This window comes from Nilaparvata lugens, chromosome 14 (assembly GCF_014356525.2).
Source record: "Nilaparvata lugens isolate BPH chromosome 14, ASM1435652v1, whole genome shotgun sequence".
Taxonomy (NCBI): Eukaryota; Metazoa; Arthropoda; class Insecta; order Hemiptera; family Delphacidae; genus Nilaparvata; species Nilaparvata lugens.
This window is the reverse complement of record NC_052517.1, coordinates 7,519,205-7,543,233: the sequence shown is the minus strand read 5'-3', so window position 1 is coordinate 7,543,233 and position 24,029 is coordinate 7,519,205. Positions and strand designations below refer to the sequence as shown.

The 24,029-nt window shown below is 34.0% G+C and overlaps 1 protein-coding gene across 1 annotated transcript in view; it reads left to right on the top strand.

Moving 5' to 3' along the window:
- Nucleotides 1–24,029, top strand: part of LOC111043478 (echinoderm microtubule-associated protein-like CG42247) — a 115,223-nt gene that overhangs the window by 54,239 nt on the left and 36,955 nt on the right. Inside the window, 2 exon segments of the mRNA XM_039440675.1 lie at nt 22,563–22,796; nt 23,842–23,958. Of these exon segments, the coding sequence (XP_039296609.1) occupies nt 22,563–22,796; nt 23,842–23,958 (351 nt within the window).

The following is a 24,029-nucleotide window of genomic DNA, read 5'->3' as shown; positions in this document are numbered from 1 at the left end:
CCAGTTGAACATAATACAGTAATAGGTTGTGTAAATTGTGTAATTCTAAATGATTAAATGAATAAATAAATAAATGAATACAGATAACAGTAGAATAAAGACATCAAGTAAAAGCTAGTTGAAAATAATACCATAGAGAAGCAATAGCGTGAGTAGATATCCCATGGTATAGGGCGTTTATGTCGCAACTTTTACTGTTATCTCAAGCTGATAGTCCACGTAGTTCTTTCCTGTGAAGCTTTATGACGCTGGTAGTCTCTCATATTGTGCCGTTCATACACTCTTACCCTAACAAAACAGTAAAAATCGACAATAATCGACATTAATCGGCTTGAGATAACAGTAAAAGTTGCGACATAAACGCCCTATACCATGGCATATCTACTCACGCTATTGTTTCTCTATGATAATACTAAGACAGTAATACAGACATATAGTATAATACGGACATCGCAGTGACAATTACATACAGAATAAAGGTTTACTAGTACCTTTTTACAAGTATACACTGATCAAAACATACAAATAGTAGGTCTAAGTGATAAATAGAACGAATGTAAGAACTGAGGAATATTGTTATATTGCTCAACTAAACAAAAATTAACTGATTTCCCTTTTTATGTAGCATGATACAGTTTTGAAAGTAATGCCTTAACAAACTCTATACATACAGTGTGCATACAAATAAATTAATATCCATGAAACATAATAAATAATTTAGGAGAACAAACGAATAATTGATTCATAATTCAGTACAATATTCACCTCACTCTATGCTATAGTGAGGTCCTCGTTATAATGGCAGTGTAGAAAGATAGGTGAACAACGTTGCCGAACCTCTGTCTTGTCAATGCCTTCTATAGACGGTAGTTGATACAGGTTTATTGATGTAATTTTAACTGTTCATTCTCGTTAAAAATAATCAATTATATTTTATTGAGTAAGAAATTATATTTTTCTATAATTTCATAATGAATTTTCATAGTTAATATGGAATGTTTTGTTAATTAATTATTAATTCTCCATTGTTAAAAGATGATTTGGTAACAGAGCAAAGCGAGAGAAAGAGATAGCGCTATCCGCTTTGTTGACTGATAGACAAGGATAGCAATACACTGCCATTATAACGTGAACCTCACTATAGTACTTTTTACCAGTAATAACATGTCACCATAAAATATTAAGCGAAAAAATATTCATAAATCATAATTTATTACAAGAACAAAATAATATTCAATTATTCATAAATCAGTAGAATATTAAACTTTCTATGTTTGCATTTCCTAACAGTGATAACATGACGCCATAAACTATACAATAGTAGCGACAAAGACTTGTAATCAAAATTTTATCTAAATATCGAAGTGAGAAATTCGTGAAAGCTGATCGAACTCTTTTGAATAATTTATCGATTATTGAGTGTCGAAATCTAAATAGTAATCGATATTTTTATTAGTGATTGATTCGTGAATTGCATCCAAGTCGATAATTTCATCGTTGATTGAGTCTCGAAATCAAAATACTAATCAATATTTTAGTGATTAATTCGTGAATTGCATCAAATTTTTAGTGATTGATACGTGAATTGCATCAAAGTCGATATAATTCCATTGATTATCGAGTAATGAAAACTGAATCCCATAAATATTTATATGAGTGATTGATCCGTGAATAGTTCGATATTTTTTTATTGATAATCGATCCAATATAATCCAATCGTGTCGACTTGTATGATATCTTCGATAATGCCCTACGCCTTCACGCCTATATCTCTACCAGTGTTCAACTATAACTATATGGCCCGTTACTACCAGCCACCTCAACATCATGATTACTCGGTACGTCCCAAAAGTATCGAGATTTTTAGTCAAAAATGAGTTTTAGATAGATTTTTTGATAGTTTTTGAGGTAGTTTGTTAGTTTTTGTGCACAAGCACGTTTTTAGATTTTTGAAAGTTTTTAACTAGTTAAATCTAGTAACTAGCAACTAGGATTCTACTTACTTGTTTCTAATAGCAAGGTGATATCCAGTTAACTAGAATATATATTTTCATAGGATTTCAATTACCGCAGTCTAGTTGAAGATGTTATTCTGTTTTTGAAACTAATTTGAGTTTTTGGTGGAATGTCTTAATTAAATTTTTGTGTAAGCTAGTATAATAGGATTTGTTCCAAGGATCAGTTCCTAATTTGAGATTCAAATTATTCCAGTATATTTTCTATGCTATTTTGATATAATTTTCTCATCTATAAAAAAAGGTTGTCTTCTTTTTTCTTCAAACAAGTTTGATTTGTAAATGCTTTTATTCTTTTCTTCTGTGGAATAGAGGAGGAAATATCTTCATATATCAACTTCAATATATTGGAGATTTTTCCAGTGAATAAGTTATACAACAGTAAAAGTTGCCGATATTTATTTATTATTTTTTCATTTATTTTTCCTTTCATTTATTTCTTTTAAGGCGATCATCGACCAAATAAATAATAATAGTGTAGAAGGATTTCTAGGATTTAAGATATCGAAGGATAACATTATCAGATATTGATTCACTCAATATCCAAATAATAAAAATATACTGACAATTACTGTGATCTTTGCATGACAATAATATACAGTAGCTCGTTACAACTGATTATGTGACTATTCAATAAATTAAACTTAAGAATTAATATTGAACTATTTAGGACTGGTTTCCAAACTCAGGAGTTCTAGACTTTGAACAGCTGGAGTCAGAAAATTGGCTTTCCAAAATAGGACATGGTCCCAGTTTTTATAACAATCTTTATTTTCTTATTTCTATAAATGGAAAAGTTTTTCTTTGACGGAATGAAACATTCCTGAATAATTAAAAATAGCTGAAACTTCACACTACTTTCTCTTAATATTATTATTTTGTGTTCAATTCTTTAATTTTCAAAGTTATTCAAACGTGACTATGACAATGACTACGACTACGCCCCGCTTCGGAAAGCCAATTTTCTGACTCCAGCTGTTTTAAGTCTAGAACTCAGCTGAATCTCGAGCTCAGAAACCGGCCGGCCCTTGAATGTAATGCAATTTGAATTGGACGATATTGTAATATTGTGTTGTATCCAAATGGATCGGCCGAGCTTAGACCCATAACCGTCCATTTTTGGAAAATTATATCAGAGAATAATAAATGAAACTAATAGTGAAGAGCACAACTAAAATAATATAAGCTTGTCATATCAAGAATATTAAGTATAATGTAGTAAGTAAGGGCTAAGCCTTTTTACATACTCAATAATTTTATGATAATGTATCATGACATTAATTTGAGACAATATTAAGAAATAGAATAAGTTTTAGTCAAAACCCTAATACTTTTTTCTCCTCTTTTTTTGTATTTTTTACTCTATCCAATAAATAAAATAAAATGGATGAAAATGTCTCTCATGGTCGGATAGACTTTGGACGGTCAAGATTTCATTGGAGAAACATCTATGCTTTGCATTTAACCAATGCTGACCGTTTGAAGTTGATTTCACTGATGGATTTGTCTTGTTGGGGTTTTTCCTGTAAGGAAATAAAGTTTTCCGGGTTTATTATTGACTCGACTTGAGCTCTTGAAATGTGACCAAGGTCAGGACTGAATTTTAAGCAGCCGGACTTAAAATGCTTAGTCTTGAACTTCGGTTGACACATTCCCTTACATTTTATTCCGGTTCTCTCTCTCACTCGCTCTCTCTCTCCTACTTTCTCTGGCTCTATCTTCCTCTCTCGTGTATTTGTATCATAAATTGTATTGGATGGTTAAGTGTAGGAGAGAGCCGGCTGCTTCCTAACTTCGCCCTTCTAGGATTAAATTATAGACATCTAATCAATTCAATTCTCTCTCTATTTCTCTCTCTCTCTCTCCTACTCACTCACTCTTCCTCTGTCTACCACTTCTCTCTTGTCTGCTAGGATAAGCTCTATCCTTTTCTATCTCTGAACCGTTGCCAAATTGTTTGCAGGCTATGTGGAAATATAATGGATTACCAAAATATTTTCAATTTCAATAGAAGATAATTTAATCAAGGGAATATATTTTGGTTGATGAGTATAATATATGTGTGATGTAATATGGTGGATCAACACGAAACACCAATTAATACTATACATAATGTATAGTGTATATAATGTATATAATGTATTATATCAGGTGTAAGGCTTGCTACACACAAATCGACTTTTGTTCGTACGATTTTTCGCCGAGCTTATAAATTCTATCTTATTATATTAAGCGAGCAAATTCTGAATTTTTATATGTAATTATTTATGTTCAACGGATCTCGAAAACGGCTCTAACTACTTAGGTAGAGAATTTTAGAGAAGGTGAGTTGTATCTGTTTGCTGTTGACACAGCACTAGTGTCTACTGGGAGCACTTGGAGGAGGCCCACATGAGTGCTTCAATTGATTTGTCAAAAATAAAGAACTGGTTTGATCACAATAGCCTTACAGTAAATGTGGAAAAAACGAAGTTTATGCCAATAGTTACAAGAAATCAAGCTGATCCAGGCTCTCTAATACTAACGATGCATTGTTGTAATAATCCCAGGTCTGCTGGATGTAATTGTAGTATGATTGAGCGCGTTGATCATTACAAATACCTGGGCGTTGTCTTGGATTCCAAGATGAGTTGGGTACAACATGTCCAGTGTGCTAAGAATAGGCTCAGAAAGCTGCTTCACGCATTTTCAGAGCTTAGTAATGTTCTGAGTGTGGATCAGTGCAAAGTAGTTTACTTTGCCTATGTCCAATCTATAATACTATATGGAATTCTAGCTTGGGGAGGGACTTCCTCCTCAGTCATTGAGCCTCTCGCTGTCACCCAAAGATCAATCATAAAAACAATTTTAAAGAGAGACTTTAGATACCCAACAATACAGTTGTTTATCGAATTTCCCGTACTGAATGTTATACAACTTTTTATTAAATCCTTGTTGATCCACATCAAAAAATACAAAACTGAACTTCTGGGAGAAACAGTTAACCATAGCTACTCAACTCGCCACAGATCCAATTACAGCTTTGAGATACCTCAGCTGACTCACGGCTCTGAAATGAAAAATCCTTCATACCTGGCCCATATCTTGTACAGAAATGTGCCAGGGGTGATTAGGGAAGCAGAGGCATTTAGTTTGGTAATGTTTAGGAAGAGGGTGGACAGGTGGCTGTACCAGATTGGTTGGGAAGCTTCAGAAGAAATACTCCAATCTCGTTATGCTTGGTGACCAACACGACTTCAAGGTTTCCAGACAATTGATTGGTATTTATTTTATCTTTGATATAACCGATTTGACTGTTTTGCCTTTCTGGTTTATGCTTTTTTTTCATTCTCTCTTCTGAGAATTTCTGGAATCCCTGCCACTGCGGTCTTCAAAAAATATTGTTTTTTCTTCTTTATATTCTTTTAATCAATCAAGGTATTAAGTATACTTATTCCTACATACATATTCCTACATACTCATTCTTAAATATACATCAGCACAATATATTATCTATTTTATAATCAGAATATTAATAATACATCCATAATATAAGTGTATTCTCTATTATTTTATTTTATTTTAGAACCGTGACGTCGTTTCTAATTAATGGCTGCCACAAAAAATATAAGCGCGTATTCATCGATGAAGCTGTCCTTATGCACGCCGGCTTCGTGGGATTCGTCTCTGAGCTGACAGGCGCAGACGAGATAGTACTGGTTGGAGACTCAAAACAAATATCTCACATCGAGAGAAGTGGTTTACCAGCAGTCTGGAAAAATATTTCTGTTTTCGCGGATCCGGATTCTTACCAATCAGTAACCAACAGGTGTCCAATGGATGTGTGCTGTCTGTTGTCTAACTACTACAATGATATCTGCACTACAAATAAAATTATTCGATCAATTGAACCAACAATAACTAACGGAGAACCTCACAACCTACAACCACAAACTTTAATCCTCACATTCACGCAATCAGAAAAACAAATGGTACTGGAAGCTGTTAAAAACAAGGCTCCCGCTGGCTCATTAACAATACTAACTATACATGAAGCTCAGGGTTTAACGTTTAGAGATGTTATCCTAGTGAGGAAGAATACTAAACACTCAAGATTTACAATAGCATTCAGCACATAATAGTAGCACTTAGTAGGCATACCAACTCATTCAGATATTTAACAGTTGGAGAGCAAGATCTCATGCTGTCATTAACTCAAAAAATACAATCAGTTGAGGACAAGGATATCTACAATTGGCACACAAATAATTATAAACACAAAACAAAAATGGCTGATTTGATGGAGGATTTGGATTTATTAGACATTGAAGACTTTTCGATTCCAAATTCACAAGATGTCAACAATAATATCCAACTTTCAACTTGAAAATCATCAATTTCAACATCAGAAGCTACAATAAAAATTTTGAAGAATTTCTTATTCAACTGGAAGACCTGAACGTGGATTTCGACGTGATAGTCTTAACGGAATGCTGGATTGCTGGAGGTGTTTCCTTGAAATCAATTAATAATTATACCTGCCACAAAACAGAAAACAATATTCTACAGAATGATGGAGTAATAATTTATGTCAAATCCGACTATTTTGTCGAAATAAAAGAAATTGCAGTTAGGCAAGCCAACTGTTTAAATATGCATTTAAAAATTGGGAAAGATACTTTTGTTATAACAGCGTTATATAGATCTCCATCACACTTGGACTTAACAGAATTTCTCATTGATCTGAGGCAGATTTTGAATGATAATGGAAAGTATTTTCACATCGTTCTAGGAGATTTGAACATCAACACAAAAGAACCAAATCAGCACAGGCAACTGGAAGACTATGATAATCTACTCAGTGAATATGGATTCCTACATTGTATAAAGCAGGCAACTCGTATTGGAAATAATAGCTCTTCATGTATAGATCATATTCTGATAAACTTTAAAAAAGATATAATACCAATAGTTTTCCCAAATTCTATTACAGATCATTTTATAACTATTCTGGGAATTGATTATAATAAACTTTCATTAGCACTAACAAATGAGACCTGGAATTCCGTGTACCTGCAGGAATGCGCTGATAGTGCTTTGAATAAAATGATAGAAATACTGAAGAAATACACAGAAGAATGTAAAGTTATTAATAGAGTATCGCACACAAAAAGAAAAATTAAGCCTTGGATTACAAATGGATTAATTACATCAATAAGGAAGAGAGATAAATTACACAGACAAAGCAAGAATAATACAGCGAATCTACAGCTTAGAGAGTATTATAGAAGGTACAGAAATCTACTAACAACTGTAATAGAAAATGCTAAGAAACAATACTTTTCAAGGCGATTTGAAACTTCCAGCAACTCTAAGCAAACATGGGAAGTAATAAGAGAAATAACTGAAGTGCAACGGCCAAGAACACAAATCCACCAAATCAACTTGGAAGGAGAGAATTGAAATTGGGAGATGATGATAAAGATATGGCAAATTCTTTCAATGAATTTTTTATTAGTATTGGATCAAAACTGGCCCAGGACATTCTAAATAGCGATTGTAATGGTGCAGATGAGCATGCGGCAGCTGATCAGATAGTCTGCCGGTCATTATTCTTTACACCTGTCAGTGAGGACGAAATGATAAAAATCATAATAGTCTTAAAGCTAATAGTGCACCTGGACTCGATAATTTAAAACCAGATTTTTTCAAACAGAATAATACGATACTTGCCAAGCCTTTAACACATATTGCAAACAAAATTTTTGAGGAAGGTGTTTTTCCACAGTGTCTTAAGGAAGCTGTCATTTGTCCAATCTTCAAAACAGGAGATAAGAAAGATATGAATTGCTACAGACCCATATCATTACTAAGTACATTATCAAAAATTTTTGAAAAGTGTATAAAAACAAGACTGATCAGCTTTCTTGAAAAAAATAATCTTCTATCGCCAAACCAATATGGTTTTAGATCTAGTCGCAGTACAAATGATGCTATCCACTATGTGACCACTCAGATTGCCGATAAAATAAACACTGAAGAGAAACCATTGGCAGTATTCTTAGATTTAAAGAAGGCTTTTGATACGGTGTCACATGACATTCTTCTTTCAAGGCTTGATAACTATGGAATAAGAGGAGTCGCATGGAATCTTTTCAGGAGCTACCTATCAAACCGAACACAATGTGTCAAAGTCAATGGATGTATAAGCAACAAGCTGACTGTAAAGTTTGGAGTGCCACAAGGAACAGTACTAGGACCAATTCTTTTTCTTCTCTACATAAACCCATTATGCAACATGGAATTAATGGATCAATCACCACCTTTGCAGATGATACTGTTCTACTGTTCTCTGAACCGACCTGGGAGATGACCTGGAGAGAAACCGAGACTGGACTTCAGAGGGTGTCTCGCTGGTTGAGTGAAAATCTGCTAACATTGAACCATGAGAAAACCTTCTTTCTGACCTTTTCGGCGACTCAACATGGACAGCCAACAGGAGATGAGATAGTAATCAAGAATCAACGGAATAACACTTCATACACAGTTCGCAGGAAACAGTCACAGAAATACCTGGGAGTTACAATGGACTCTTTTCTGCGCTGGGATCATCATCTCAATGAATTATGCGGGAGACTAGGAAGACTATCTGCAGATTCAGGATTCTGAGGACACTGGTCGACAAGGGATGTCTAAGAGTTATCTACTTCTCTCTAGCTCAGTCCCTCATGCTGTATGGGATTGTGGGATGGGGAGGTGCAAGCTTCTTGCACATCGAACCGCTCCTCAGGGTACAGAAGCTGATCATGAGGGTCATCAACCAGAAGCCTCCACGCTATTCATCAGACCAGCTATTCAATGAGTTTGATGTGATGGATCCAAGACAGCTTTACTCCAAGGAGATACTATGCAGATTACACAAGAACCCAACAACATTTCAAACCAGAAACCACAACCACAACACCAGATACAGGAATCTTCTCATCACTAGTGTTGCAAGGAAGGCACTATACCAGAGACATTTCAATCATTTAGCACCAAAATATATAATCTACTTCCTGCAAACTTTAAGCAGATTAATCATCCTAGAAAGTTCAAAACAATAGTACACAATTGGTTGATGAGCAAAGGAAGACAGAACATAGAAAACATTATTTCAAATAACAACTAACCACCTAATGACTTACTAAACACTAACTAATTAATAATACGCACAAAAAACAACAAAACCTACTCTAGAACATGGTACGCCATAGTGGAGTAGGTCAATTTCCACACACAAAAAACTAAACAAGTAGAGGACACATTATAAGAATTTTTTTGTAACTAACTATTGTATGTAATATTGTAATTTATCTAATATTTTGTGTAATTGATGTTGTAGTTTTAGTTTTTTTGGGAAATAAACATTTATTATTTATTTATTTATTATTATTTATTTACTTCTATGAGCAGATAAGCTATTATGTATAAAGTGGAACCCCCCCCTACACACAGATGGATAGTCTAGTAGGGGGATTCCAGAATATGTTGTTTATTGTATTTCTTATTCGTGTATTATGTTTTTTGGAAATAAACTGAATTGAATTGAATTGATACAGGGTGGAAGATTTCGCCCGGAATTCAGTTATCTGGTAAATAAACCGATGTTGAATGTTGGGACTAGTTTTTGAAAAACTTATGCTGGATTCATATGAAAAATATCTGAAAAATTGAATAAAACTCGTCTGGAATCTGTAGTGTGAGTAGTTTTTGAGAAAAAAGTTGAAATATGCAAAAAATTCAAGTAGAAAAACACAGACTTCTACGTTGATGCCCAATAACTTTCTTTAATGACCAGTAAACAAATAATTTTTCGCAATAAAAATTGTAGAGAATTTAATTCTGTAAAGAATCATGTAAGCTGTGTAAACTGAATTTGAATAAAAGTTGAATAAAATGTATTCTTATGTAGTACATTACACCACATTACATGGAGTGATCCGTGGTCTAGTGGATAGAGTGCTTGCGTAGCAGCATAGAGATCCCGGGTTCAAACCCCACTGAGAGCCAAAAGTTTTTTAAACAGATCACTCCCGTGTTATCGGATGGGCACGTTAAATGTCGGTCCGGCTGAAGTATGACAGTCGTAAGGCCCATTGACGGCTTAAATTATATATTCAGGCGGTGGAACATTCCCGCAAGGAACTCCCCACCAACAAAAGCCATACGAATTTATTTTTTTACACCACAAAAATTTTCTGTTTTATGAGGAGAGAACTAATAACTCATAAGTTGTAGCTGATTGCAAATAAAATATTCGGTTTTTTATGAAAAGTCTTATTTCTATATGAAAGTAACATATATCTAAATGACATTAAACTTATACCAAGAGACTAAAGATGATGTTCAAAGTGACCTCCGTTGTTCTTAATGCATATGTTCAGACGTCTTCTCATCGATTGTCGGACCCGTTCAAATATTCCAGGAGTCTGCTTTATCATTTCTATTCCGTTCAAAATCCCCAATCGGAGTTCTTCAATGGTATCAATCGGAGTATGGTATACTAAGGTTTTCAAGTGTCCTCAAAGATAAAAATCCAAAGGGTTTAAGTCTGGTGACCTAGCTGGCCATGGTACTGCCCCACCTCGGCCTATCCATTGAATTGGAAAGCTGTGATTCAGGAGTTCACGAACAGCAACACTGAAGTGTGCTGGAGCTCCATCATGCATAAACCAAATGTTCTGGTGCAACTGAAGAGGTACATCTTCAAGTAAGATAAATAGCTCCTCTCTGAAAAAGTTTAAGTAGATTATGCCATTAAGCCTGGGAGGAAGCTCGAACAGAAGTAGATCTCCTATGATTCCTGCCCAAATGTTTACTGAAAACTGATGTTGTGGACGATTAGGATTGATGGCATGAGGATTCTCATCTGCCCAAATATGTAGGCTGTGGACGTTAACGATAGCTGTTCTTGTTAAGTGTGCCTCGTCGGTAAATAAAACGGTTGTTAAAAAGTTTGGGTTAACAAGTTTTACTAAAAACCATCGGCAAATACCAGCACGGGGAATACAGTCTAACTGGCTTTAGACGCTCTCCGCAAGGGTCTACGAAAAACACAAATGGATTACATTATTTATTCATTCATTCATAGACTATGGATACAATTCGGGTGTAAACAACAGGATAGTTTAATAGTTTCGTCCATGCTGAATATTGAAAGAATATCACTCGATAACATTGGAAAAGTTGATAATCGGATAAATACAATATTATTTATTATGTTGTCAAAATTACGTGTATGATCTTCATTGGAGATGAAAATACTCAGCAAAAAAGGTCAATTATTAAATTGGAAATGATTGATTGATGAAAATGGAGATAGGCTTATAACCATTCTCAGTAAACACAGAATTTCTATGCGGAATTCCAAGTTAATCATAATTCAATGATAATTCAGGAGTGAAAATATGTCAAACATGATTTATTCCCTATCCTGTGCATGTTAATTTGAATTCTTTATTTTATTTATTAATAGTGTGAAAGATACTAGAAGATATGGAAGATACTATTAAATTCTATACTATCATAAGATAGGAGATAAAAAAGATTTTATACCAGGATCACTTAAAATAACAGCTATCTATTCCATTGATCATTATAACTTCGTTATTACTACTAGTAGTTCTGTGAACAGTAGACCTCACGCAGTATTCTCATCCACAAGTACCTGATTGAAACTATAGTCCTTATGGAAATACAGCAATAGACTGGCTTCTCCACACATCTGTGTAATCACTTGCCAGCTGATTTATGATGAATAATCCCATAGTCTGATTTTTACTCTAATAATGGCGTATGAAGGAGGCTCCCTTTTCCTTTTATATTATCCTTGGAATGCAAAATTTCCAAAAACCTTGTATATTCGTCGACGCGCAATTAAAATAGGAACATACCTGTCAAATTTCATGAAAATCTATTACCGCGTTTCGCCGTAAATGCGCAACATATAAACATTTAAACATTAAGAGAAATGCTAAACCGTCGACTTGAATCTTGGACCTCACTTCGCTCGGTCAATCATTTTCACTGGCATTATAACGTGAATATCACGTTAAAAAAACTTTGACCACACATCTACTGGGATAGGGTAATGGATCGTAGAAGAATAAAGAATAGAAATATCAAAGGATCAAGCAGAGTCGATCAATTTTTAGCCTTTCTTAATGTATTCATACCTGAAAATCCACTGATTCATTCTCAAACTGTATTATTCTTCAGTGAGATATTCACATCCGGCTGCTAAAACATTTCTCTTTCCTTTTTCTTTTTCTTCTTCTTCTTCTCCTTCTATTCTTCTCCTTCTCCTCTTTCTTCTCCATTATATACTCTTCTTATTCTACTTCTCTCCCTTCTTCTGCTGCTTTTCCTTCTCGACTATCTTCCTCTCTTTCTTCACGCTCTTCAGCTCCCCCACCACCTTCTCCACCATCTTCTTCTCCTTCTCCTCCTCAATCTCTTTCTCCTTCTCGTACTACTTCTCCTTCTCCTACTACCTCTCCTTCTAACACCCTTTCCCTCTCCTTCTCTTTTGGTAGAGAGTTAGTGAGAAGGATATTTTGAATATTTTTTCCGAAGAATGGACATTGATATGTCCAAAGCTCCACCAATTTATGTAGATGCATTACAATATTATTTTACTAATTTATAATATAGTTATTAAAAATTGCTTTTTTCATATCATATACAGTTCAATAATTATTTTCTTAGTCTATATTATGTAAATTCATCTATTATTTTGCTGTATTGTGAGCTATTGTATATAAGTTTAAAAGCCATTATATATTGTAATCTGTATAGATTAAGTACTCAATCAATCAATCAATCTCTCTTCCTTCTCCTTTCCTCCTTCTTCTCCACCACCTACTTTCCTCCTCTATGTTCTTTTTTCGATCTTTTCACTGTTCTCGTCCCAACTATCCCCTTTTTCTTTCTCTTTCATCTATGGTTGATGATAAGATTGAATGATATTTCTGTTTCTTTTTTCCTATTCATCTTCTTATCCTCATTCTTCTCCTTCTTTTCCTTTTTTTTGCTCTTCTCCTTCTCCATTATTTTCATCTACTTTCTCTTCCTCTAATTCTTACTCTCTCATTCCTTTCCATTCTCCTTCTCCTCATCCTACTCCTCCTTCTACTCATTCTCCTCTTTCTCATCTTTTGGTAGAGAGTTAGTGGGGAGGATATTTTTAATATTCTTTCCGAAGAATGGACATTGATATGTCCAAAGCTCCGCCAATTTATGTAGATGCATAACAATATAATATCTATAGTTATTATATTACAAATTGCTTTTTTCATATCATATACAGTTCAATAATTATTTTCTTAGTCTATATTATGTAAATTCATCTATAATTTTGCTGTATTGTAAGCTATTGTATATAAGTGTATAAGACAGTATATATTGTAATCTACATAAATAAAGTACTCAATCAATCAATCAATCAATCTCTTCCTCCTCCTCACTCTCCTACTTCTTCTTCCCCCACTCCTTCTTTCTATATTCTCCCCTTCTCCGTTTCTTTCTCCTCACTTCTGTGGTCGATAATAATTGAATTAAATGCTATTTCTGTTTTGTGCCAACGCGACTTCCATTGTCTGAGGTTGGGGAAGAATTCAAATCACGCCGGCATTTATAGACACAAATAGATTTTCCACGATTTTTCCCAGATATTTTCTTTTTTCCACAGCAGTTAATGATCTCCCGTCTTATCTACGTCAGTCTGATTGTGGTTTATAGTAATGGTCTCTCCAATTCCTCCCCCGAAATAGATGTTTTGGTGAAAAAACTAAATTACACCTAGACGAATCAAATAAATTTGCATCATTTACAGTAGGAAAGATAAAAGAATTATCAGTAGTGAAGAAAAACAATAGAATAGAATTGGTCCTGCGAAGTTGTTTCTTCAATATGTTAATATTTCCTATTTTAATGATAATAATGTCCAATCCTATTTGCCATTTTCAATAAATTTTCTATCCCGTACGTGTATAAGCCAGTTCTTTCCTTTATTGACCGAACGAAGTGAGGTCTAAGATTCGACGGTTTGGCATTCCTCTTAATGTTTAAATGTTTATATGTTGCGCATTTACGGAGAAACGCGGTAATAGATTTTCATGAAATTTGACAGGTATGCTCCTTTTTAAATTGCGCGTCGACGTATATACAAGGTTTTCGGAAATTTTGCATTTCAAGGATAATATAAAAGGAAAAAGGAGCCTCCTTCATACGCCAATATTAGAGTAAAAGTCAGACTATAGAATTATTCATCATAAATCAGCTGACAAGTGATTACACAGATGTGTGGAGAAGCCAGTCTATTACTGTATTTGTATAAGGTCTATAGTTTCAATCAAAGACCTTGAAGAGGTATGCACCTTCAAGCTGGGTTTACATCAAAGTTATTAACAAAATGGTTATAACTTAATCCTTATAGATTCTATTAGATTGAACGCAAGTTGACAAACACACATGTTCATCATGTGTATGATAAGTTATGTTCAATCTAATATAATCTATAAGGATTGAGTTATTAACATTTTGTTGATAAATTTGGTCTAATCGCAGCTTTAAGGTCTTTGGTTTCAATATTTTGTTTTGCAGTCATGGTATTATTATGCGTGTCCATCAGTATCAATATTCTCACATTCGAAAAAACTAATTTAATAGGTGGTTAAAAATAATCAAATGAACTAAATAATGCTAAAGAAATTATAATATTTTTGATTGAAAAAATTAATTTTCATTAGATGGAAAGATTATCACGGAACTGGATGAATATTATATAAATTCTGGAATAGAAATATATTCTACTAGCCGTCAGGCTCGCTTCGCTCGCCATATCCGTCTAGCCAGGGGCTCCGCCCCCTGGACCCCCGACTGGATCGTCCAAGAATGAGATTAGCAGGCTCGCTTCGCTCGCCTGCATTTTTGTCATGTTAGGACAATCCAGTCGGGGGTCCAGACTAAACGTCTGGCTAAACGGATGTGGCGAGCGAAGCGAGCCTGACGGCTAGTAATATAATATTCCCAGGATTGAAGTAGCAGTGCCCAATCAATTTTTCCGCGATAAATGCTTTTAAATCTTCAACTTGGTGCTAACCTAACAAAGTCAACTCAACTTAATGCCAACCTGACAAAATTATTAATTTAGTTGCCAGTTAACAACTGTTTCGAAGAGGTACTCTATCTAGATTATAGTTCTATAGTAACATATGATATGGAAATTTCAATATTATAATTAAGAGATTGGGAGAAGAAGAATATACATGCTAAAAGACGAACTTTAAACCCTTAGAAAAACCCTTAGGGTTAAAATATTGCCAAAGATTTCTTAGTGCGCCTCTAAAGGGTCAACTGAACATACCTACCAAATTTGAACGTTTTGGTCCGGTAGATTTTTAGTTATGCGAGTGAGTGAGTGAGTGAGTGAGTGAGTGCCATTTCGCTTTTATATATATATATAGATTCATTGTTTAAATTAACATAAATATTGATAAATTATGGAATACAAATTCAAACGTGAACTGATTTTGTTAACATTTAAAACAGTTGACATCAGGTACTTGTGGATGAGAATACTGCGTGAGGTCTACTGTTCACAGAACTACTAGTTATAGTATAAATATCCTGAATTATTTCCCATATTTAAATTTTTCCATTCTCAACTTAATTCTCTCTTAGACTTTACATTATTTTCCTCTTCATTACATGATTCTTCTCTCATCAAGATTATTTCTTTAATATGTGAATATTTCCTTTTTTAGTAATAATGATGTGAAATATTTCTTCTATGTTTGTTTTTGAAGCATCTAAATATAAAAATATACTTTGTGAAAATAATTAAGGTCTGAAAATTTTGTGAAGTGAACAGTTACAAGACTCAACCTATTTCGGACTATGTGTAACCTTATCTAAATTTGGGACAGGAATAGCACAAGGTTACCTTATTTTTTATCTCCTTATCATTTTGATGATGTACTTATTGTATCAATCAATACAGAATAAAGAATAAAGAATAGTTATTTATTATTAAGAATACTTTATTTTCCTGCGAGAGCAAAGTTAGGGCGCAGTCGGCCCTCTCTTACACTCTCTAATACATAAACAATACAAAAAATTACAAATAACATGATTAAAAACAAACATATTATTATTATCATTTCCAAAAATAAGATTCTTTTGAAGAATTTGTTTCTCACAGAAAACTGTCTTGTAGAGATTTTATTTCTTGAGAAGAATTGATTCAAATTTTTATCGCTTTATTAAGATTTACGTTACAAAGTCAGTGGAAATGATAGGAAGGCATAGTTGTCGATTTTCTTTTTCCACCGCCTTCTATAGTAGATAGCTGTGATTCAATTCATTCCGGTATATACTATGTTAGCTACATATTTGTTAATATACTATTACTATTCTACACTAACAGCATCTAAAGTGCGAGATAAATTACTTTTAACATGAAGAGGAGAAACCCATTTCTCCCTCCACACATTTTGTAGCGTAGACACAGACGGACATCCTGCGCACAATTGGATGCGCCGTGTCATTTTGCTTCATGTTCTTGTGATGAAAACATCTCTAAACATACACAAACCAATATACCTGCTGACCAGTACACTACTTGGAACATTGCCAGCAATAGATGGAGAGGAGTGTACAAAGCTCTCTCACTCAGACACAAAAGAAAGAGAATTCTGCTAGGTAGTGGGAGTGATTAGTGGAGGATAGAGCATCGGACCTCTCTGTCTTCGAGAAAGAGCCGTGTTAAAAGTAATTTATCTCGCACTTTAGTTATATTTTGGACTTCCTGAAGTTTACATGTTTTCTAAAAAAAAGAGAAATAAATAAAACTAAGTTTTCCTTGCTGGATTATTCTTTTCGTGAGATCAGCTGAGGAATAACCAACCCACACATGCACTCGCTCACTCACTTCCATTGCGGTATCAACAGACGACAAAGGACGTATTTATCCTTATAATGTCCTCCAGCGAGTTATCCCAGGGTTGAGATCTAGTGCAATCGAATTCTCATATCATAAACCTACTTTGTTCCAAATTTATTGAGAATCGTTAGAGCCGTTTTCGAGATCCGGTCACATACAGATATACACAAAAACATCTAAACTTATAAACAGAAATTGCTCGTTTAATAGTATAGGATTACTCGAAACTATCAGGGCCGGTTTCCGAGCTCGGGATTTGGCTAAGTTCTAGATTTTAAACAGCTGGAGTCAGAGAATTGGCTACACGAAACGAGACGTTATCGTTGTCCACGTTTAAATTAAATTTCGAAAAACTAGAGAATTGAACACAAAATAAAGAAAAAATAGAGAAAAGTTTCAGCTATTTTGAATTATTTTTGAATGATGGAACATTCCAAGGAAAAACGTATCCAATTATAGAAATGAGAAAATAAAGATTATCATAAAAACTGCGACTACGCCCCGTTTCGGAAAGCCAATTTTCTGACTCCAGCTGTTTAAAGTCTAGAACTTAGCCAAATCCCGAGCTCGGAAACCGGCCCTAGTATATTCACCAAAAAAATAAATCTCTTCAAGGAAAAAATTAAATAATTTGGTTTGAATTGAATTGAAAATGCCTTTATTTACATAATACACCAATAAAACCATACACTACAAGAAAATGTATATCAGAATTTATTTTGAATGAAAAAGACTAAGAAATTGTCAAAAAACACTGATTTATTGATAACTAGCCGTCAGGCTCGCTTCGCTCGCCATATCCGTCTAGCCAGGGGGCTCCGCCCCCTGGACCCCGACTGGATCGTCCAAGAATGAGATCAGCAGGCTCGCTTCGCTCGCCTGCATTTTTCATTTGAGAATTTTTATCATATGTTAGAACAATCCAGTCGGGGGTCCAGACTAAACGTCTGGCTAAACGGATATGGTGAGCGAAGCGAGCCTGACGGCTGTAATATAATATTCCAGGATTGAAGTAGCAGTGCCCAATCAATTTTTCCGCGATAAATGCATTTAAATCTTCAACTTGGTGCCAACCTAACAAAGTCAACTCAACTTAATGCCAACCTGACAAAATTATATTTAGTTGCCAGTTAACAACTGTTTCGAAGAGGTACTCTATCTAGATTATAGTTCTATAGTAACATATGATATGGAAAATTCAATATAATTAAGAGATTGGGAGAAGAAGAAATACATGCTAAAAGACGAACTTTTAACCCTTAAAACAACCCTAGAGTTAAAATATTGCCAAAAGATTTCTTAGTGCGCCTCTAAAGGGCCAACTGAACTACCTACAAATTTGAACGTTTTTGGTCCGGTAGATTTTTAGTTATGCGAGTGAGTGAGTGAGTGAGTGAGTGAGTGCCATTTCGCGTTTATATATATAGATTAGAAAGACCGGTTTCGGTTATTACACCATTGTCAATCTCTGATAAACTAAAACTCAGATAATAAAATATCAAAAATAAAATCAGAATTTATTGTAACACAAGACAAAAGCTTTGACATAACCGAAAGGATTAACCCATTGACCGCCAGGAGTCGGAATCATATGCTATCATTTCATATTACACTGTATACATTTCATTTCAATCTACTAAAAATTTCAAAATAATATTTTGAATATTATAATATTATTTTTTATTTAAAATAAATTTTATTTTGAATAATTTGGTGGTTCATCATATTTTTTGTAGCCCACACATATTATGTTCGAAGCTGTTGATCAAATTGATCAATCACAGTCCAAAAACAATAATTTGCTCAGATTGGAGAAGGATAGAGCTAACTGCTTTGTCTAATGATAGACAAGGACGGCAACACAAATGTTAATCAAGGTCTGACTTTATAACATGGATCACACTACTGATGAATTAATCTGTTGTTGAATCTATGAATGATAAAGAAAAGAATTGGTTTATACATGTAGGGGATAGGAAATCCACGAATAACGCATCATCACGTCTCAAATACTGCACTGATTAGGACTGTTCGGTACACCTTTTTACTATTTAAATTGGATGATCTTTTTTAATATAGTTGTTAAGACTATAGAGTGAGAAAAAGTGGCAACTGGAATTTTTAAGTGGTCCAATAAGCGAGTTATGGGTCGTTGAAGTGCTAACTCCGTTTTCTTTACAGATCATAAACGGTTTCGACTATATTAACAGAACATTGATTGATTGGGGATTCCGATGGTAGCAAGCATTCAAAAGGCACACCAGTGTTTAATGATAAGTCGGGCCCAGGCCACAAACTCAAGAACTTCTCTTGAAAATTCAAAAATTGTATCTTTCCAAACTAAAACATTTTATTTCCTATATCGTTCATGAATAAAAAAAGTAACAACTTTTGTAAATTCGATAACATGTGCCGACTGTTTCTCGTGGGAGGTATTTTTCGTTTTTTATACCAAGATCTCGAACGTTGCAGGATTATAACTCACCCATCAATCGATCCATGAGACTCTTCAACTCAGTATCTCGTGATATCGATCTCTTCAATCCGTCTTTGAATACCTTTATTAAATCATGCTCTATAATACTTGAATATTAGTTCTTTTGTAAATGTTTAACTTCAAGCACTCTCTCTCCTCTGGTAGAGAGTTAGTGGGGAGGATATTTTTAATATTCTTTCCGAAGAATGGACATTGATATGTCCAAAGCCCGCCAATTATGTAGATGCATTACAATATAATATCTATAGTTATTATATTACAAATACTTTTTCATATCTATACAGTTCAATAATTATTTTCTTAGTCTATATTATGTAAATTCATCTATAATTTTGCTGTATTGTAAGCTATTGTATATAAGTGTATAAGCCAGTATATATTGTAATCTACATAAAGTACTCAATCAATCAATCAATCAATCCTCTCTCTTCTGCTATCTATCTATAAATATGTCTTTACCTTACTTCTTCTCTGTTTTATTTTTTTATTTTTTTTTTTAATTTTGTTTAGTTCAAATGGTCGACTTTTTTTCATTTATATTGAACTTATTCTCTCTATTATTATTTCAATTAAACTTATTTTCTTATTTTAATTAAAATTATTGATATTGTACAATACGAATAGCATTTAATGATATAAGTAATTAGTATTTTATTTTAAGATTCAGCATGTAATTCTGAAGTTCGTTTAATTTCTGTATAAGTTGTTTTTGTTTTCTTATTATTCTTTATTATTTTGTGTGGAGTGCGGTTTTGGACAGTGTGCCTGTCGCATCCACACTGATTAACTACATTCACTACAATGTATCTTTTTTCTCAATAAATTAAAATAAATTGAAATTGAAACTTGTTTATTTTGGAATAAATCGCGATACAACGCATATTAGAACAAAGCCAATGATTTAAAAAAAAATCCAATGGAAAATTCAAAACCGTTTACGATCTGGAAAGAAAACGGAATCTGGAAAGTTAGCACCTCAACAACCCATAACTCGCTTTCTGGACCACTTAAAAATTTCAGTTGCCACTTTTTCTCACTCTTATAATGATCTCAACAATTATATTGAAAAAGATTATCCAATTTAAGTGAAAAAAAGTGTATCGAACAGTCTTAACTTGACATTTTGCATAAATAGATTATTTATTTGCCGAGGATGGTTATAGGCCTATTTCAAATTCTTCAGTTCTTCAATTCCATTCTAAGATTTCAGTAGACCAACTTTTCAGTTTGTCAAGTTTTTAATTAGACCTTGTGGAGCAGCACGTACCTGCTAGTTTTTTTCATGAATTGAATGAAGTAAAGACTAAAAGATACAAACAATAATTTGAGTTTTGATCAATCAATTTTGACCTTGGTTAATGTTGACTTATAAAAAAGATGCAGGTCAAGTTAATAGCATCTGAATGTCGTGACCAGCGTTGTTTGAAGATGGTAAATCGAACCCCAATCTTCTCTCACCCACTCACCCTCTCTCACACGCTCTCTCTCTCTTTTCTCTCCCTTAGCTTTGTATTGGAGGGTTGAGTGTAAGAGAGGGCCGGCTGCGCCCTAACTCCGCCTTCCTAGGTAAAAATAAAGGCAGCCATTCTATTCTATTCTATTCTATTCTATTCTATTCTATTTCTCCTCTCTCTCTCTCTCACTCTTTCACACACACACACACACTCTCTCTCTCAGACCTCTTGCCATCAGTCCTGGCAATTTAAGATGGATTAAATAAATATCAAATATCTCTCTCTCCTCTCTCTCTTTGGTATAGAGTTAGTGGGGAGGATATTTTCAATATTCTTTCCGAAGAATGGACATTGATATGTCCAAAGCTCCGCCAATTTATGTAGATGCATAACAATTTAATTATTATCTATAGTTATTATATTACAATTGCTTTTTCATATCATATACAGTTCAATAATTATTTTCTTAGTCTCTATTATGTGAATTCATCTATAATTTTGCTGTATGTAAGCTATTGTATATAAGTGTATAAGACAGTATATATTGTAATCTACATAAATAAAGTACTCAATCAATCAATCAATCAATCAATCTCTCTTTAGGGTTGCGTGGCAGAGAGGACCATGAGACTTAACTCCGCCCTAATAAAGACAATTAATCAATCAAATCAAATCAATCTCTCTTTAGGGTTGTGCAGAGAGGACCAGGAGTCCTAACTCCGTCCTAATAAAGGCATAATTATATAATCAATCTCTCTCCCTCACTCTCTGCCTCTAACACACTTGTCCCTTATCTACTTTTCTATATAGTTTGTGATTCCCAGTGGTTTATCAATTAATTGTTATTAGTGGTTTATTTTATGTTAGGGGCTTCTGTCAAACAGCTGTTTTTTGTTCAAAACCTCTCGCTGATGACACACAACTTGCATGACGAGCATGTGTGTACACACATGTTTAACACACTGTCTTGTCCTGTCGTTGGAGGGCAACCAGAGATATAACCAAGACCACGCAAAAGATGGCAATAATAACCATTCCATATTGACCATTAGAAATGAGTTAGAAATATCATTAGCTGCACAACTTGAAATAAACAGATTGAACTGGAAAAACCATGTGGAACGAATGCCAGATACTATTGACCATACAATAGGATATTTGAATACAATATAATTACACATAACAAATCGTGAATAGCAGCTGAATGTGAGTTGAAACAGGCTATAGCCTTATTCTTGATTGTAAGAAGAAGAGAAAAGCTCAAGATCAATTGCGTTCATTGGGTTGTGTATTCTGTATTCATATTTTGGTAATTTGGATATGTATACTGTATTTGTATTTTGTTCAATTCGAATGTGTTTTCTGTATCTGTATTTTGTTCAGTTTGTATGTGTATTCTGTATTTGAATTTTGTTTAATTTGAATACATATTCTGTATTTGTATTTAGTTCAATTTGGATTTGTTTTCTGTATCTGTATTTTGTTTAGTTTGTATGTGTATTCTGTATTTGAATTTTTTTCAATTTGGATGTGCATTCTGTGTTCAATTTTTTTCAAAATTCATTCTATTTTTGTGTAAGTCTATTCGTATTTTGTATGTGAATTTTGTCTGATCCCACCGCTGACACCAGAACGCCAGCTACGGCAAGAAACCGCCCGGTGTGTGGTACCCTCCCAGCAACACGATGGGGCCTCCCCAAGGTGGCGGAGGGGGCGGTTGGGGACCCCAAAGGGGTGGCTCCATGAGCAGGAAGGCGTCGCTGGCTGATGGAGAGTTGCCTCCGCCAGGGGGGGGAGGTGTGCCCCCAAAAACCAGTTCCGGTCGTGTCATAAGGATCATCAACAATCTGGATCATACGATACAGGTGATTGATTGAGGAAATTGTATAATAATTCTCTTTTTTTTTGAAGTGTGGTTCAAATTTTGTGAATAATTCTTTCTGGATTATTTGGACTCCTTCTGAATAATATAACAATAATTCTTGTAAGCTCTTGAATATGAATGAGTAAGATATTGATGCTTATACTAAGCTTCAATACTTGACGCTGATATTCCTTAATAAAATTTTGGTACTCTTTTTCACAAGTCCAAAAATTGACCTTTAATATAAATAATTATTCATGTTCATTTTTCATGAATACTAAGATACAGAGTGTTTCAGAGAAACGGGAAATTTTGAAAGTTGAATAATTTCAAGAAAAACAAATCTTCAAATAAAGTTTTTCATATCATTCAATAGTAAAAAAATGCCATTTTATAATAAATAATACCGTAACATTTATTTTTTGAAGATTACATCTTGCAGGTGTGTTCCCTTTCTACGCAAACGATACTGTAGTCTCTTCATCACATTGTCCATGGTTTGACGTAACATTACAACTGGAATTTGAAATCGCTTCTCGAATCTTGGCTTTCAATTCTACCGTTGTTGCAGAAATTGAAGAAATTAATGATTAGACAAGAAAATTGCATATTTTAAAATGTGAAGGCTGTAGAACATTAGGAAAGAAAACAACAGCATTCAGCGAACTTGTGAATAATGCTTCAAATGATCAGTTTAATAGTTGGCTCATATTCATTTTCCCAATGAATTGAACTCTACTTTGTTATGAACAATATTATTTCTGTAACTCTCTGTTTATTTTTAATCTGCTCATAGCGTTGTAAATACATCCTGGAAATGTGTGTTCTATTTTCCTAATTTTGACTCATTTCAACTTGTAAATAATTCAAATTTCCAACCAATCAGAATGCAAAGTTTACCATAAAAGCTTTGGCGAATTATTGTGATTGTCCCACACGAAGCTTGATCTGTGTTGTTTTTGATTTTTCAAATCTTGTTATTTTGAACAGCTTTTCCACTATTTTTCTTGCTGATTTTGCTGGAAATGAATTTGTTTTATTTGCAGTGTCGTGTGTTACTCAACCTCAGAACTTCACAGCCTTTCGAAGAAGTTCTAGAAGACCTGGGTCAAGTTCTCAAAATGAACGGGGCCAAAAGAATGTACACAATTGCCGGCCAAGAGGTAAAAATTAGAGACAAAATGGTGAAAGAGTTTGAAACAAAATTATGGTTGATATTGGTTATATTGGTCTT